The 15602-nt window shown below is 39.2% G+C and overlaps 2 protein-coding genes across 2 annotated transcripts; one reads left to right on the top strand and one right to left on the bottom strand.

Moving 5' to 3' along the window:
* The first annotated feature begins 214 nt into the window (after nt 1-214).
* Nucleotides 215-4638, top strand: LOC108270797 (uncharacterized). Its single transcript, XM_017477723.3, has 3 exons — nt 215-565; nt 763-1236; nt 3733-4638. The coding sequence occupies exons 1-3, from the start codon at nt 500-502 to the stop codon at nt 4459-4461; spliced, it is 1269 nt and encodes a 422-aa protein (XP_017333212.1). The 5' UTR covers nt 215-499; the 3' UTR covers nt 4462-4638.
* On the bottom strand, nt 4482-12810 carry hcn5 (hyperpolarization activated cyclic nucleotide-gated potassium channel 5). The gene is made up of 10 exons (XM_017477700.3): nt 12330-12810; nt 11741-11927; nt 9803-9907; nt 9567-9704; nt 9239-9400; nt 8790-8883; nt 8557-8684; nt 8321-8467; nt 7974-8211; nt 4482-5170 (listed from the first exon to the last, which is right to left on the bottom strand). The coding sequence occupies exons 1-10, from the start codon at nt 12530-12532 to the stop codon at nt 5004-5006; spliced, it is 1569 nt and encodes a 522-aa protein (XP_017333189.1). The 5' UTR covers nt 12533-12810; the 3' UTR covers nt 4482-5003.
* Nucleotides 12811-15602: the final 2792 nt, after the last annotated feature.

The raw sequence follows: 15602 nt of genomic DNA, 5'->3' as shown, positions 1-15602 counted from the left end.
TCAGGGAGTTTTTCCTTAGCACCATTGCCTCTGGCTTGCTCATTATATGCTCACTTCCATATTTAAAATCTATGTCCTGAATTTATATAGTTCTGTAAAGCTGCTTTGGGACAATGTCCATTGTTAAAAGCTCTATCTAAATAAAACTGAATTGAACTTCATGCAGATGCAGAACTCCATGGCAGAATGCCATTCGCTAAACCTGCCTGCCTTGCCTGATATACATGTAATTTGTGTAAATTTGATTTCTCCTAAATCTTTCCATTAACAGGGTGAGCCTATGCAAAGCAGAGACACTGGAGCTCTGACAGTCAAATACTAAGATACTAACATGGTTCTCTGTGTAGGTGTTCTCCAACAATCATCAAACATACGTATGTTAAGTCACATAATCTCCCAGGCAATGAATTCACATAATCTCCACTGTTGCTCGAAATGCAAATGTTATTTGAAGGGCAGCTAAAGAAAAAAAAATGTTATCAAACACTTATTTGTTCTAATGAGGAAGTATAAATTCAGGAGCCAAAGTGAAGGTTATTTCACACCTCACTTCATCTGCATATCGGTGAGTCTTACACCTGCATTTCTGACCGTTTTAATAAATACATACTCTTTTTATAATGAAAAATGAATTTCAAGTTAGAGATTAAAGAAAAAAGATATCTTCATTCATTTTTATAAATGACCAAGATAAATGATTTGATCGTTACATATATAATACTTCAGTTTTTGTTTTTTAAATTTATTTTGTTTCCAAATCAGTTCATCCATATTCTTCTAGTCGAAACCATGGCACTGTTTGGGAAAGTTCTGGAACCCGTTGGGTTCATGCAGACCATGCGTGTGCTCGTCGAGGGAATCTGCTCTTATCTGAGTGGCAGCCCTACCTCTGATAATTTGGACCTGGTGAAGAAGAATTTAGACCACATCGATCATGAACTTAGCTCCTTTGGACCAGGTCTGCTGACTGACGAGGAGGTCCACTGTCTCGAATATGACTTGGCTGTAGTGTACAATCAGCTAGGAGCGTCAGTGAGAGCCCAGGCCGAGTTCACAAAACGTGAGAAAGAAGTCTTTCTGAGCTTTGTTCAGGAGTACAGACTGGAGCGGCAGCTGACAGCACTGTACAGTCGTATGATGGGTATCTCTGTGCTGACCGATCAGCCCACCCTGTTGGAGAAGCTTGTTCTTAACCGCAAGCCCAGACGCTGGGAGATTAAAGAATTTTGTGTCAAGGTCAGTACACATGCAGTCTTTGGGTGAAGGTGTAAAACATTCATTCATTCATTCATTCATTCAGCTTCGATGATCAGTTTATCCTGGTCAGTCTCACATTGGCTCTGGAGCCTATCCTGGGAACACTGACCAGGAGGCAGGAATACACCCTGGATAGGACACCAGCGTAAAAAATTCAGCTTACATTTACAACATTTGGCAGACGCCCTTATCCAGAGCAACTCACATTTATCTCACTTATACAACTGATCAGTTAAGGGCCTTGCCTAAGGGCCCAGTAGTGGAAGCTTGGCAGTGATGGGATTTGAATTTACAACCTTCTGATCAGTAGTCCAACATCTTAACCAGTGAGCTGCCACTGCCAATGACAATGCTAAATGACACAATGTAATGGTTCTTTGATGCAACTTAGAAGATAAAAAAAATGACTGTACTGGTGATTACACACATTACACACACAAGATATTTGCACGCAAGATCACCTTGATAGTAATACACACATAGTTGCAAATAACAACGTAAATGTCGGTCACGAAAGACAAAAGAACAAGGCAAAGTCATCTGATAACATTAGCTGATAATTTACTCAGAAACAACGTTGACCTTTATATCTTAAATTCCCACACAGTGAACAACCTGGACCAGTAAGGCTCTTTGGTGCTTTGTCCAAGGGCATGGTGGCGGACTGGACAGGCAACAAATAATATCTTCATCTTCAATTTATGGGGGGAAAATGTATTTTTGTTAATTAGTGTAATCAATTAATTTTTGATTCAAGCAGCCACTGGAGAGAATTACAGCACTGAATAACTTCCACTAACGTCTAACAAAGTTGGAGATGCTTTTTTCCATGCAGAACATTTTTAAAGAAATATATTCTTTGGTTTGCACATCTGTACTGCCCTCTTTAATTCAGACCCCTGATTCAGGTTTTCAGTATGGTTCAAAGCCACATAGTGGCCACTGCAAAACATTGTGTTTCTGCACCCATTACATATTGTTTTCTTTTTTTAAAACTCTCCTTGGTAAAAGCAAGCAGGATCTGGGATAAAATATGGTAGTAGTTAAAAAGAATTCATTATACCACCAATCTTAGCAGATTGGTGGTATCAAATCAATGATCCACCACCATATTTTACAGTGTTTATGAGGGCTTTTACTTCCTATGTAATTATTATAAGCGCACGGTGGCTTAGTGGTTAGCACGTTTCCCTCACACCTCCAGGGTCGGGGGTTCGATTCCCACCGTGGCCCTGTGTGTGTGGAGTTTGCATGTTCTCCCCGTGCTGCGGGGGTTTCCTCCGGGTACTCCGGTTTCCTCCTCCAGTCCAAAGACATGCATGATAGGCTGATTGGCGTGTCCAAAGTGTCCGTAGTGTACGAATGGGTGTGTGAATGTGTATGTGATTGTGCCCTGTGATGGATTGGCACCCTGTCCAGGGTGTACCCCGCCCTGTGCCCGATGCTCCCTGGGATAAGCTCCAGGTTCCCCCATGACCCTGTAAAGGATAAAGCGGTATAGAAGATGGATGGATGGCCTGACTTGTGCAGATCAAGAACCATTTGTCCCTGTAGTTTTGAATGACAAAGGGATGTTATTTATACTCCGGGCAAACAAGAAGTTTGCATTTACATGCAATATTATTTAAGGCTATTAATCATTTTGCTGGAGAAAAAAAGCAATAAAAAGAAGTTCTTGTGAGAATGATTTTTGTTAAAGAAAGGTGAGTAGTTTCTTTACTCAATTAAGTGGAACATTTGAATTGTATCAAGTGGAACTCATTTTGCCTGTTTTCTTACGTTTTGGAGTTGACTGTAGCAGTCAAGAATATGCAGCCACTCCTGGCATTCAAACTGAACTGTGTAACAGTATATTGTAAAAAAAAAAAAAACAACTGTAGATTTTACAGTAATTTACAGCAACTTGTTTTGCCAGTAAAGTACTGTAAAATTCACAGTAAAGAACTGTAAAACATATTTACTGTAAAGTACTGTAATATCTTACATGGTATAAAATAACACACGATCCAGTACTTTCGCTCATTTGGCTGTTGCAGGATACAGCGGAGGATTTGAACACATGACCTTCTGAATTGTATCTGAAAGCCTTAACCACTAATTTGTGTTGATTCAGTGCAATCTTTTAGTGGAGTTAATTCAGTGGTAGAAGTGGTTGAATCGATGTGCATTGACAGTGCTAGCTGTGGTGGATCAGACCTTAAGGCTCTTTGAGTTACAGATCAGAAAGTTGTGTTTGAATCCCAGCACCAACAAACTGCCATGGTTGGGTCCTTTCAACTCAGCTCAGTTGTATGCTGCATTAAGGAAATGTACTAGCTTATGTATATTATTTTATGGATTTATGTACGATATTACAGTACTTCACTGTAAATATGTTTTACAGAATTTTACAGAAATTTACTGGCAACCTGAACACGACAGAAATATCTGCGTTGAGTCCTGTGTTTGTATAAACCTAGCTTTTTTGCATTGCAGGTGAATTTTGTGCTTGGGACAGGCCTGTTATGCCTTTTTGTAGAGGCTTGTTTGACAGGAAGAGATCAGGCTCTTCTTATGAAGAACTGGTCAGACAGGATGTCGGCCTTGTACAGGAAAATGAAATCCACTGGAGCGCTCTGTTCGGGATACTTCAGAGAGCAGGCTGAAGATGATGTAAAGAAGCAGATCCTGGAGGTTCGGTGGAGCACACACAGGCCAGAGCAGCAAGCGGCAGAAGTGCTCAAAAGTTTAGAGCGAAACTATGACTGGCTGCACTGGGCGGTAATGGTACACCCCCCTGTGGCATGTTGGAAGGAGGCTGTTGATGGCAAGGAGGAAACTGAAGAGCAAAGCATTTGTCCAAGCCTGGAGCACTTCATCTCTGTTTTCTCAGAGGTTTCCAATTCCAATGTAGTGGCCTGCCACAGGGACACCCCGTCCTCCCTGGATAAAGCTCGCATCCATCAGCTCATAGTGGACCTGGAATGGAAGATCCCAAACCCACCACCTGAAATCTATGCGGCTATAGAAGAAGATCCGGGTAAAGCTAGACTGTATCTAGCCAATCGGATGTTAAAAAAGCTCCAAGAAGGACTTGGCACAAACGTTGCTATCTATGTAGTACCTGGCAAAATGGAGATGAAGTGCAACTTTCCTCCGGCTTCATATTACCAATATGAATATAAGCACAGGCTGGCATCTGGAACAGTTTGTGTATTTGGGTAGCACACCAGATTTGAATGATGTTTAATCTGAACAAGCATTTATTAATATATCCAACAAATCAAACAATCAGTTCTCTGAATCTGAGTCTGATTAGTTGCTAGGCAGAATTAGCAAAGAAAAGCTATGCATGTTAAGCATCTAAACATTGTATTAATCATTAAATGTCGATACAATTTATCCACATGCAACAAATATATATTTATATGTGCGCATTTTACACTTTTAAAATCAATAAAAGTGATCTGTGCTGTGTGCACCTGAAAGAGTGCTGCTCATTACCGTAAAGCGAGGACTACAAAACGTTTCTTCCCTACAGACAAAAGGAGAGCAGTATTTACAGGCACTCTAGGCAGTAAGACTAAATATGTTTGGTTTTTTTTTTACATTCAGATCACAAGCAAATAATCATCACTTTAAATGATGACCCAGAGGAGTCTAAATGTCATTTGGAAATCTCAGTTATGATACACTCAGCCTCATGTACTCATCCATGATGTGATGCCGGGAACCCCTAGTCTAAAGCTTAGACATGTTTGAGGACATCAAATAAAATTGATGGCCTCCTTGGTTGTTCTCTTCATGTCCTTCATAACCTCTGGGAAGTCTTCAAGCACTTTGTAAAAACTGTCTGAAGACAGAGAAAAGACCTGGCATATAGTCTGAGCTCGCACTGTAGCCAGATGTTTTCCTCTGGTCATGAGACATGTCTCTAGAAAGGGCAAAAACATGATTTAAGCAATTTTCAAGAAGCAATGATGTGTTTACATACTCACTTAGTATAAATATCAAGACTCAATGTGTATTCATGTAAATATATATATATATATATATATATATATATATATATATATATATATATATATATATATATATATATATTATGGACATGATTGAATGATCAAAAGCTAGACAAAACGAACATCACTGCTTTGTAGCTTTTCACCAGGATTATTTAAAGCAGTAAAGACGGGTAAAAAGTTTTGAAAAAACGTGCGTAATTATTTCATACTTCATACCGAAAATATGAGAAACGTGAAGTAAACTGATCCTGAAGAAATGAAACAAAACCCGAAATAAACTATATACAATTTTTGAATGAAACCACATCAATTATTGGCCCCCTTAGAAAGATTATGAATCAAATATAACTGAAGCGTGTTCTCTTGAATATTATAAGCACGCCAGAGTGTTTAAGAACTCTTAACCATCTACTGCATGAATTATTACATTTACATCCAGAAATGCTTCATGGATTTTTATGACTTGAATTAGTGTTTTGAAAAAAGAAAACAAAAAAAACATTTTAAGTGCGGTAGTTGGTAAATTGTTGCCGTATGGCGACAATGAGAGATGATGGAACGTTTCATATTGTGAAAAATAACACAAAATGTGTGAGATTACAATTCCAATTGATTTTACTCACTCAAAATACATGAAAAAATTAGATCCAAGCATGTTTTTGGGTGAAGTTTCTTTTTAATTCTTCCTCTTGAATTCTTAATTCTTTCTCTTAAATATAAAATTTCGAAAATAAGGTGTAATTGCAAAATGTCTTAAATTACAATTGGGGCAGCTGTGGCTCAGGTGGTAGAGTTGGGATGTCCAATAATCATAGGGTTGCCAGTTTGATTCCCCGGCCCACATGTCTACACATTGAACCCCACACTAAACCCCTGGTTGCTCCCGATGAATGCAGGAGTAGCTTCGCTGCCATTGGTGTGTGAGTGTGAACGGGTGATTAAGAAATAGTAGTACCATGAAGGTTAAAAAGGCGCTATATAATGCAAGTTTTTCTTACTTTGAATGTGAAAAAATTTAAATATACTATTGGAGAAGCCTAGTGTCTTTTTTGCTTTGTAGGCCTGTTTCAATTCATGAACGCACATACCGCAGTTCCATTATCGCATGTTGTCGCTATATGGCAACGATAACATTTTACCATTTAACAAAATACTAAAAAATATATAAACTTGTGTAATTGACAAAAAATAAATGTTATCTCATCTTATAGTGTTTAGATAGTGTTTAGATTTTTCCTTTAAGTAGTTTTGCCTAAATATTGAAAAAAAATTTTTTTTTGAGAGCCACTGATGGAAGTGCAAGCAGTATTTTGTGGTCATGTGACATGGTTTTTTTTTTGTTAAAGTTAAAGCCGCCCCTTTTCCAGTTACATAGGAAAATAGTATTTTTTTGTATTATGTCTATCAAAAAATTGGAGATAGATTAATTGTTGCCATACAGCAACATCATGCAGTAAAGTGTTAATAAACTCTAAATATTAACTCTTAACTTGACATGACAAACATGACCTCCTGTTTCACTTGGGTGAAAATATGAGGTGAGACCAAGATCCGTAGTCATTCATTGACATGGGGAAGGCAAAAGTGTGTTCACCTTCATAAAATCAGCATTCATAGCAGCATTATGGGGTCTAGTGATGGGACGTTTGGATCATTTTACTGACTCTGATCTTTGAATCTTCTTCAGCAAAATGAACGAATCTTTTTTCGAGTCATTTTGTTCATTTCAGCAGAGTATAATTAAAATGTTACATGTTCAGTTCCCCAACGCATCTAGTACTTACGCAAACGGTGATCAGCTTTGGAATAAAAAATAAACTATAGGCTAATGCAAACAAGGCCGAATGATGAGAAACAGAAATGATTCATTGATAGCTTAGCATTAAGTCTTCAGGCTATGCAGTCTGTTAGTTCACCTCACCTAACGCTCCGAGTCGTTCTCATTTGTCACGTCTGTACCCCGGAAACAGAACTGATCAGTTCAGCTCTCGAGTCTTCGGGTTCGAGTCGTTCGTTCATACTGTGACCGCCCCATAGACTGAATGCAGTGGGGCTGTGACGGGATGAATGATCGACTCGACCCCGAAGACTCGAGAGATGAACGAATCATTTCTGTTTCCTGTACAGAACCTATTCGGATGTTGCAGTGCATGCGCGGTCAAAAATGAACTAATCACTCTCTGAGACAATTCGTTGTTCTCGAGTCATATTAAAGAATCGTCCAAAATGAACGAATCGCTCATGAACGACACATCGCTAATGGGGTCACCAAGTCTCCAAGTGATTTAGGCTGAAAAGGAGAGTCCAGAAGAGAGAACCTAGGACCCGGGAGGATCTGGAGAGACTCTACATTAAAGAGTGGTCTCAGTTCTCAGATCATTTTACATTATAGGCGAAGACTCAGTGCTGTTACGTTATGCCGAGGTTGCACTAAATGCAGGGGTCTCAATAAATGAGACACATAGTTATATTAAAAAAAATATTTTTTTCATACCTTTTTTTTCTCGTTGAATACATTTACTTGAATGAAAGATTCGATTTGTCTCATATTGTCAGTGTTTGCTTACGCTAACTAACCACAAAACCTCTTTTTTCCCCCACAACCGTTTTTATACATCCACACCGAAGGTGCCGATAATTATGCATCTGACCGTATATAAGAATTATAATATATATAGTACAATAGCTTAAGTAGTTTTATTTCATACTGACCTCCAAAGTAGCCCCCATCACATAGCTCTATCTGATAATTCTCTGTCTCCACGACAACCTGTCCACGCTCGATGAAGAACATGCGATCACCAGGGGTGTTCTGATATACGATGACGTCACCCTCTTGAAACACCTCATATTGCAGTTGGAAAAGGATGGCGTTGATGAAGTTTATTTCACAGTTGGAAAAGAGGGGGACTCTTCTCACAAGGCCCGAGCACATGATCATCAAGATCTCCTTCAGAAAGTTGAGAAATTGTTCAATATGTATTCAGTGGCACTCAATTACAAACTTCAGAATGTTCCCACTGGTTAATAAGCAGTTAAACAACTTAATGCTATTATACCTCCTTAATGGATGAAGACACCCAGTTTAATACATCCTTTTCATCATACCACTTTCCCCCATAGCGAGACTGAAAGTAATTTCTGATGCGCATACGCAGCTCTTTGGGAAGCTTCATCGAGGTCATGTAGATTTCCAGAAGATTCAACTATAAGAAAAAGGTATGCAAATGATACAAATTTCTGCAAAACGTCTTGATAGCGGTTCATCTCGTTGAACGATTGTGTTTTATTTCACCTTGTTCTTGTATGCTTTCGTTGTGAGGTCTGCATCAGTCATTAGAGCGACTGTGTTGGCAACCAGCACAGTGTACATTAGAGCTCCTGACATAATGCTGGTCATGACGATCCACAGCTCGACCTCATCTGAAATCAGAACGCAGAAGATGCTCATTTCAATGGATATGAAACGGCGATAAAATGAGACTGATACAGTGATTCGTTGTCTGGACGCAAGTAAAGACGTTTTACTTGTCGGTGTGTCCGAGGAACCGTACGATATTGCCGTCATGTGTGAGAGTGCCCGAAAGACACCAAAGGAATATTTCTCCCCCACTGTAGCATTCTGGGAAAGAACAAAATGAATGTTTAACATTAGGAAGTATCACGGAGCAAATAACGAAATCAAGTGTCCTACCAAAACCTACTAAATATTCATTAAGGTCTGAGCAGGTCACTGAGCAGCAGGCTACTCTTACCACTGTACAGAAAGGAGTGCTTGAACAGGTGCTTTTCCCTCACCAATCATGTGGAAGCAGCATAATGCATAACGTAATCCAGATACAGGTCAAGAGCTTCAGTTAATATTCACATCAAACATCAAGAATGGGAAAAGAAATGTGACTTTGACTGTGGCATGGTTGTTGGTGCCAGACTTTCTCTCTTATCTTGACCGACTCTGTAACAGCATATCAAATTACCATGAGGTTTTCTCGTCGGACCCAGCAGTCTGACGGAAACTCTTCCAGCATCGGAACAAAATACTGCACGCAGCCGTTCCAGTGGCAGAGCAGAAAAATCATCATGAACAGAGACAGGATTCTGAACAAAACTCGAACTACCTCCAGATTGGCATTCGAGACCTAGTGAGCAAAGAAGTCCAATATTAGGTAAAAATAAATAAATAAATAAATATATATATATATATATACATATCATGATGCTGGGTTGCAATATGAATATGCAACTGTAAAATTTAGGTAGAGGATAAACGTAGAGGATTGAAGAAGGAATCATAAAGTAGCTCACTTTCTCCACTTCGTTAAAGAAGCGGACCAGGCGAGAGACACGTAGCAGACGCACCAGGCTGAGGATCCGCACGAACATAAGGATCCTCACCATTTTACTAGCTTTAGAAGATGGGGAATCGTCATGATATTGCAGATCCTGGGAAACAGCAAGTAGCTGAATATCAAAGATTCATATGCACATAGTGTATGTTCTTTTCCTGCTATTTGCTGTAGATGAGATGAATAAAGTCTTACCGCAATTAGCAAGATGTAGCCCACTGGAAATGCTGCGATCATGTCTGGTATAAACCAACTCTTTAGATAATTTTGGCGAATGGATTTCAGATCGAGAATGACCGCCTGAGAGAAGGCAATGTGAAGACATTTCAATCTTGTCTAAGCTTGCCATTAATAGAATAAACACCAAAACAAACATCATATAAGGTGTTGATGGTCTACATGTGAAGGAAAAATGTCATACTCTAAACTAGCATGGCTTACCCTTTTGTCCAGACTGAGCGAGTAAAGGTTTTAGTGACATGTTTGGTAATTTAGGATGTATATTTTCAACGGTATCGGCCTTTACCTTCATGTTCATTGAGACAGCGATCACAGATGAAACGCATTTCAATAACAAGTCTTTAAAAAAAAAAAAAAAAAAAATTCTCCAAATACACAAAAATCACCGTATTACAATTTTGCACAAACACCATAGAGTAAGTAAAAACGCACAATAATTACAATACACGTTTTTGTACGACTACAAAAGTCTACATGAAGATGTAACATTCTACACAGTTATTTCTTACAGTAAAAACACCAACAACAAGGTTTTAGAAAACCCTCAGTATTTGCCCGTTTCATAACCAGTCCTTCCTAAAATGCAGTATGGAGAGATTAAAATCACAGTTTAAAAAAAAACAAAAAAAAAACATGAAAGATACAGTAAGTAACATTTTATAATTTATTCGAAGGCGGCAACTAACGATTATTTTCATAATCGATTAGTTGGTTGATTATTTTCTTCTTCTTCCTCGATTAATCGATTAATCAGATGGGGGCACACTTTCAGTACCATTTAAAAATCACACGCCTGTTTGTTCAATTATATAAGACTGAAAAGAACCCAATACACACACACAAACACACACCAGAATATATATTATTCATTTAGGACTGTAGCTTAATTCAGTGCTTTTTGAGCATCTATAAAAATAATGCATAAATTCTTATATATAATATAAACTAAGCATATAACTAAGTGTATAAACAGTAAAGTGAAGATTGTCGGGGACTCTGGGTATCTGCTAAAGCTAGCGGCGTGACGTTACGTTCGGATGACGTCATGCGCCGTCGACTAGGAAGCGGCTTATACTTCCGGTTAGTAAAAAAACCGCTAGTGATATATTTGAGACGATGTTACCTTTCTGAAATTCACACACTAGACGGTAGAGTACATAGTGCATAGTGTAAGTGTACAGTACGTCATTCGGAACGCGACTTTAGTATTTACTCTCCGAGGCGTGTTTTCGGAACAGACGTGACGTCATGAGTAAACGCACCTCGTGCCGTGCGCAGACCGACTTATCCGTAATGAGATTCATTGACGACGATTTTCATAGTTTGTTATTATTGATTTTATCGATTAGTTGTTGCAGATATAATTTATTCTTGCAATAGCCGCATAAAACAGGGTTAAAAATACAATCGAAGGTAATCTCTGAAATGATATGAACACGGCAGTGTAAGAAAAAAAAAAATCTTTGCATACTAAGTAGTAGGCCTAAGTAATGATATACTACTTATTTACATGCTTCATAAAAGCTCTATGGTGTTTCGTGCATACAATATATCCATTTATTGTATTTTAAGACTGTCTTAATTAAGCTGACCACTCTCAAAAATGACTAAATTATAAACATCTATACATGAACTTGAATTAACGTTATGCTTATATTGTTACAGTATATCTTATGTATATATGCATCATAAATATGTGTTATATATTAATCATGACGATATTATAACCTCATGAGTAAAAACTAGGCGTAGCATATGCCATTTGTCCTACAATAAGATTTTTGTGGTCAACTTTCATTGCAAAGGTTTAGTAACACGAGTTTTGACTTTCACTTCTCAGGCCAGAAAATAAATACGAACAAAGTTCCTGGTTCTGTGTATAGTTGAATTTACCTCGTTGTCCTCGGAAATGAACCCCATGCGAAAGTTGAGTCCCACGTCGACAAGGAACAGAGTATCGGAGAAGACGTTAAATCCCTCCCAGCCCACTCCGCCTTGACCGTCCAAAAAAGCAATCTCTATCGGGATCCCAATGAGGTTCAGAAATGTTATGGCCACCATGCACATTATGTAGTAACTCCTGAAAAAGAAAGAAGAAAAAAAAAAGAGAGAAAAAAGCAGAGCTCAGTTTCTACCATCACAAAACAAAAATGTAAACGAACCATTATTACAATTAACGACGAGACAGTTGTGTGTACTATTGAGCTTTTAGGCCCTGGCATGTAATTGTAGAAACATGCCACTCAAAATGTCAAATATGTTTAAGGAGAATATGATTTAGAACGGCCTTGTCGTATCATCTTGTGCTGTGAACTTTATCTGAAGCCCCTCGGATAAATCTTCGAGATTATATTACAAGTCCGGTACACTTAACTTACTACAGTAGAACTACAAACAACATTATGCCTCTGTATATGGATTACATAAATGCAACTTAAAATAAATGAATAAATAAATAAAATGCCGACCAAGCAGGTTGTACCTTAAAGGACTGAACGGATGAATGACAAAGACTCCTCTCTCTCTTTGTCTGATACACTCCTTCTCCACAGCCACTTCGCTGCCGTACACATACAGAGATTGCCTGTTTAACTGGGGCAGCAGCAGATTTCTCCATGCATCCCAGCTAAAGCATCCGTGGGACCCAGGTGCTTGCTTTTCCATCTCTGGTCCCTGACTAAGCATGCTGATCACGAAACCACTTTTGACATCACTGCTCCCCTCTGGCAATTTTATTTCTGGACTTCTTTTATGCTGATCTTGCCTTTCTTCCCTATTACTTGCTCACACATACAGTAATTCTTCCAGCACTCTTGTTTGTCCAAGTAGGGTAGCAAAGAGGATCGCAAACACAAGACTTTCCATTCTCTCCTTCCCTTCATCACTGGCAGACTCGACTCTCTCATCAACTATTCAGCATCTCCGCATCATGTGTACCTGAATGAAGCACACCTGAAATGCAGTCTGGCGTGACAACACAATGGGGGGTTTTAAATATCATGGCTGTATGTCAGCTGCACCAAACAGATGGTTGTGACAGAACTAAACACCTGGTCCTGAAGATTTTGCTACACAAATAATGATTCAAATTGCTCAGACACCATAATGAGACCATATTAATGCAAATCAAGGAATGCTTGTAAAATACACACACACACACACACACACACATTACAGATTACAGACCTGATGTTACCTGTCTGAGTTCGCAGTAAATGGTAAGAGTGTCAAGACACAGGGTTACGTTTCAGTGTGGAAGTGTAATGTAACCGCTAAATGACCTTAAACATAATGGAGTGTCCTTTAAAAGGGGTTCTGAATTCACCCAATCAGAGCCAATTAGATGGAGTGAAAAGCCTCAGCTATTTATTAGTGGGAAACATATGGCTCACAAGATGGGAGTCTCCATCCCTGTCTTCCTCGATTGCATCAGATGGCATGCGAAATGCAAAAAAGTGGTGTAAAGGCTAGACTTCTTGGGGGGCGGAGAAATCCCTGTCCCGTTCGACATCAGGGGTAAGGAGAAGGTCATTCATCTCAAGTACACAGTAAAATGTATAGATGTAGGAAAGTACGTTCCATGAAATCAAGGCTCCTGAGAACCTACTGCAATAACAACCAGAACAACTGGATGAAGTGAGCACATGTCCAAGCCATCCAATGACAGAAGCAACAGGCAGACCGACATCATCACCCACAACCTCAATTACGTCCGGGGCAGATGGTCTGTCTGAAACTCCCCTCGAGAAAGTTAAGTCCTAGAGTTATTCGTCACTTTAGAGTTCCGAGACAAATTAATCAACAAATTGTCGCAAACTTGAACGGCCAGCTAATTAGGAAATTGCACCCACTTTCCATATCACCTTACTAAAACAAGCTTTTCCATCCTCTCAAACTCAGTGGACTGGAGCTGAGCCACTACTGGAGATAGAAAGAGCACCAGCCGACAGCGTTCACATGCTACTCGACTCCAGGTGATAGGGTAACAAGATTATTAGTATTTTCTGGTAGCCTGGATAGGCTTTTGCCCTAAAGAGAGATTCTGTGTAACAGTAATGGACAATCTAGACAATGTACATAAGAGCCAGACCCAGATGGAAGCCTTGCTGCACTGTGGTTCGGCATCAGGAACTACCCATATGGGGGCGGCGGTAGTTCTTTCACGTCAGCCCAGGACATTTCTCCTCCACCCACCAGAGGGCACCCTGTACTGAATATAACGACTCTCTTTCTGTGGTTATACTCGTTACACTCATGCTCTCTATATAAAGCGCATGGTCACTAACACTAAACACGTAGTACTGATTGTACCTATTCGTGTCAGTTCTGAGCCTTGATGATCTGCCTAGCTATTCTGCGTGTGACCTTGCCTTGTTTCCTGTTTCCCCATGTCCATCTACGCTTTGGATTTGTCTGCCTGCCTACGCCTATTTATTGTGCTTTTGACTCTGATTACTCTTTGGAACACTCTCTTGATATTGTTCACTTTGCCTCTGAGTCATAAACTACGTGTGTGGGTTGGACATTTTCAGGAAGTGTAACAATTCTGTTTTAATTTGAATAAAATGCATTTACAAACGAATTCAGAAGCACATGCTTTTTCCCCCTGCTGCGTCTACATCGGTCATCGTCGTAGCAGCGATAGAAATCGAAACCGTACAACACATCTGAAAAGAGAAAAAAAAAACAATAACGTGACAAATTTTTAAAGCTTTAAGAATAATACACGTCGCAGGGTACGATACACGTCATACTGATTACAGGAGACACGAGAAGACCCTGCTTTAGGCGATCGTCCTAAAACATATCACTTTTTTTCCATTTGCTTACTTTGGTTTGTTGTTTATTATTGTTATTAGTAATAGAGTACAGACTGTGACAATACTACAAACCCGATTAACCATACGTGAAGCAAATTTAACACCTTCCCGGAAGTCATAGCAGCTGTTTGTTTTATTGACGTATTTATGATTACGTTTGTCAGTATTAAATAAGCCCAGATTCTTGTTGACTTTCAGTTGACCTTCAGAACACTTGAGTTGTTTTGAGTGAACTATTGCACTTTTCCCTGGATTATCCCTTTAATTAAGCAGATCCCAAACAGAGAGCTCTGATTATTTAATTCACATCTCATTCTTGATACCGATTGTTTGAGAAAAATCACAAATTCCCAAACGTTTTTTGGACTAAAAAGAATATTAGTGGTATCACTCATCCTTATTCCCATCACACCTAGTCCAGCTCATGAGCTAATCCTCCAGCTCTCCGTAATTTGGATCAGGTATGTTGGGATGAAGGAAATTGTGAAGAAGTCATGGTCTCCCACGACTGTAGCTGACTGTTATGTAACACATCTCCACTGGTATTTTTAAACACCTGTCATGAACCCGTGTGACACATTTCTCCAAGTATGGATCACGTAGCTTCGTTCTAATCGTCATTTCCTATCTTAAACACTGAGAGAACATAGTGGCAAATTAAACAGCTTTTAAATAGCTCTTGCAATTATTACAGAGGAAGCGTAAGTAGGCTAATTGGTCAGTTTAGGCTGATACTCAGAGAGCTTTGCTTTCAGAAAACATTGTTGCTAAGCATTTCTTAATCTTCAGAAATTAAACAGACTTCTATGATAGGGACATAGGGAGTCTTATCTTTAGATTGACTGCTTTATCCGGATCAGGGATTCAGATGATCCTAAGTCTATCCCAGGTACACTCAGAGCAGGGTAGAAATACATCCTGGGTACGATGCCAGC

This window comes from Ictalurus punctatus, chromosome 10 (assembly GCF_001660625.3).
Source record: "Ictalurus punctatus breed USDA103 chromosome 10, Coco_2.0, whole genome shotgun sequence".
Taxonomy (NCBI): Eukaryota; Metazoa; Chordata; class Actinopteri; order Siluriformes; family Ictaluridae; genus Ictalurus; species Ictalurus punctatus.
Note: the sequence above shows the minus strand (reverse complement) of the source record. Positions and strands in the feature narration are given on the sequence as shown.

Bases quoted from the DNA above. Each gene is read 5' to 3' on its own strand.
- LOC108270797 (XM_017477723.3), top strand. From the start codon at position 500: ATGAGGAAGTATAAATTCAGGAGCCAAAGTGAAGGTTATTTCACACCT. The intron at 566-762 runs GTGAGTCTTACA...TTTCCAAATCAG, and splicing joins CTCACTTCATCTGCATATCG to TTCATCCATATTCTTCTAGT. The intron at 1,237-3,732 runs GTCAGTACACAT...TTTGCATTGCAG, and splicing joins TTAAAGAATTTTGTGTCAAG to GTGAATTTTGTGCTTGGGAC.
- hcn5 (XM_017477700.3), bottom strand. From the start codon at position 12,532: ATGCTTAGTCAGGGACCAGAGATGGAAAAGCAAGCACCTGGGTCCCAC. The intron at 9,705-9,802 runs GTAAGACTTTAT...GCTGTTTCCCAG, and splicing joins GCTACATCTTGCTAATTGCG to GATCTGCAATATCATGACGA. The intron at 9,401-9,566 runs GTGAGCTACTTT...TTTGCTCACTAG, and splicing joins TCTTTAACGAAGTGGAGAAA to GTCTCGAATGCCAATCTGGA.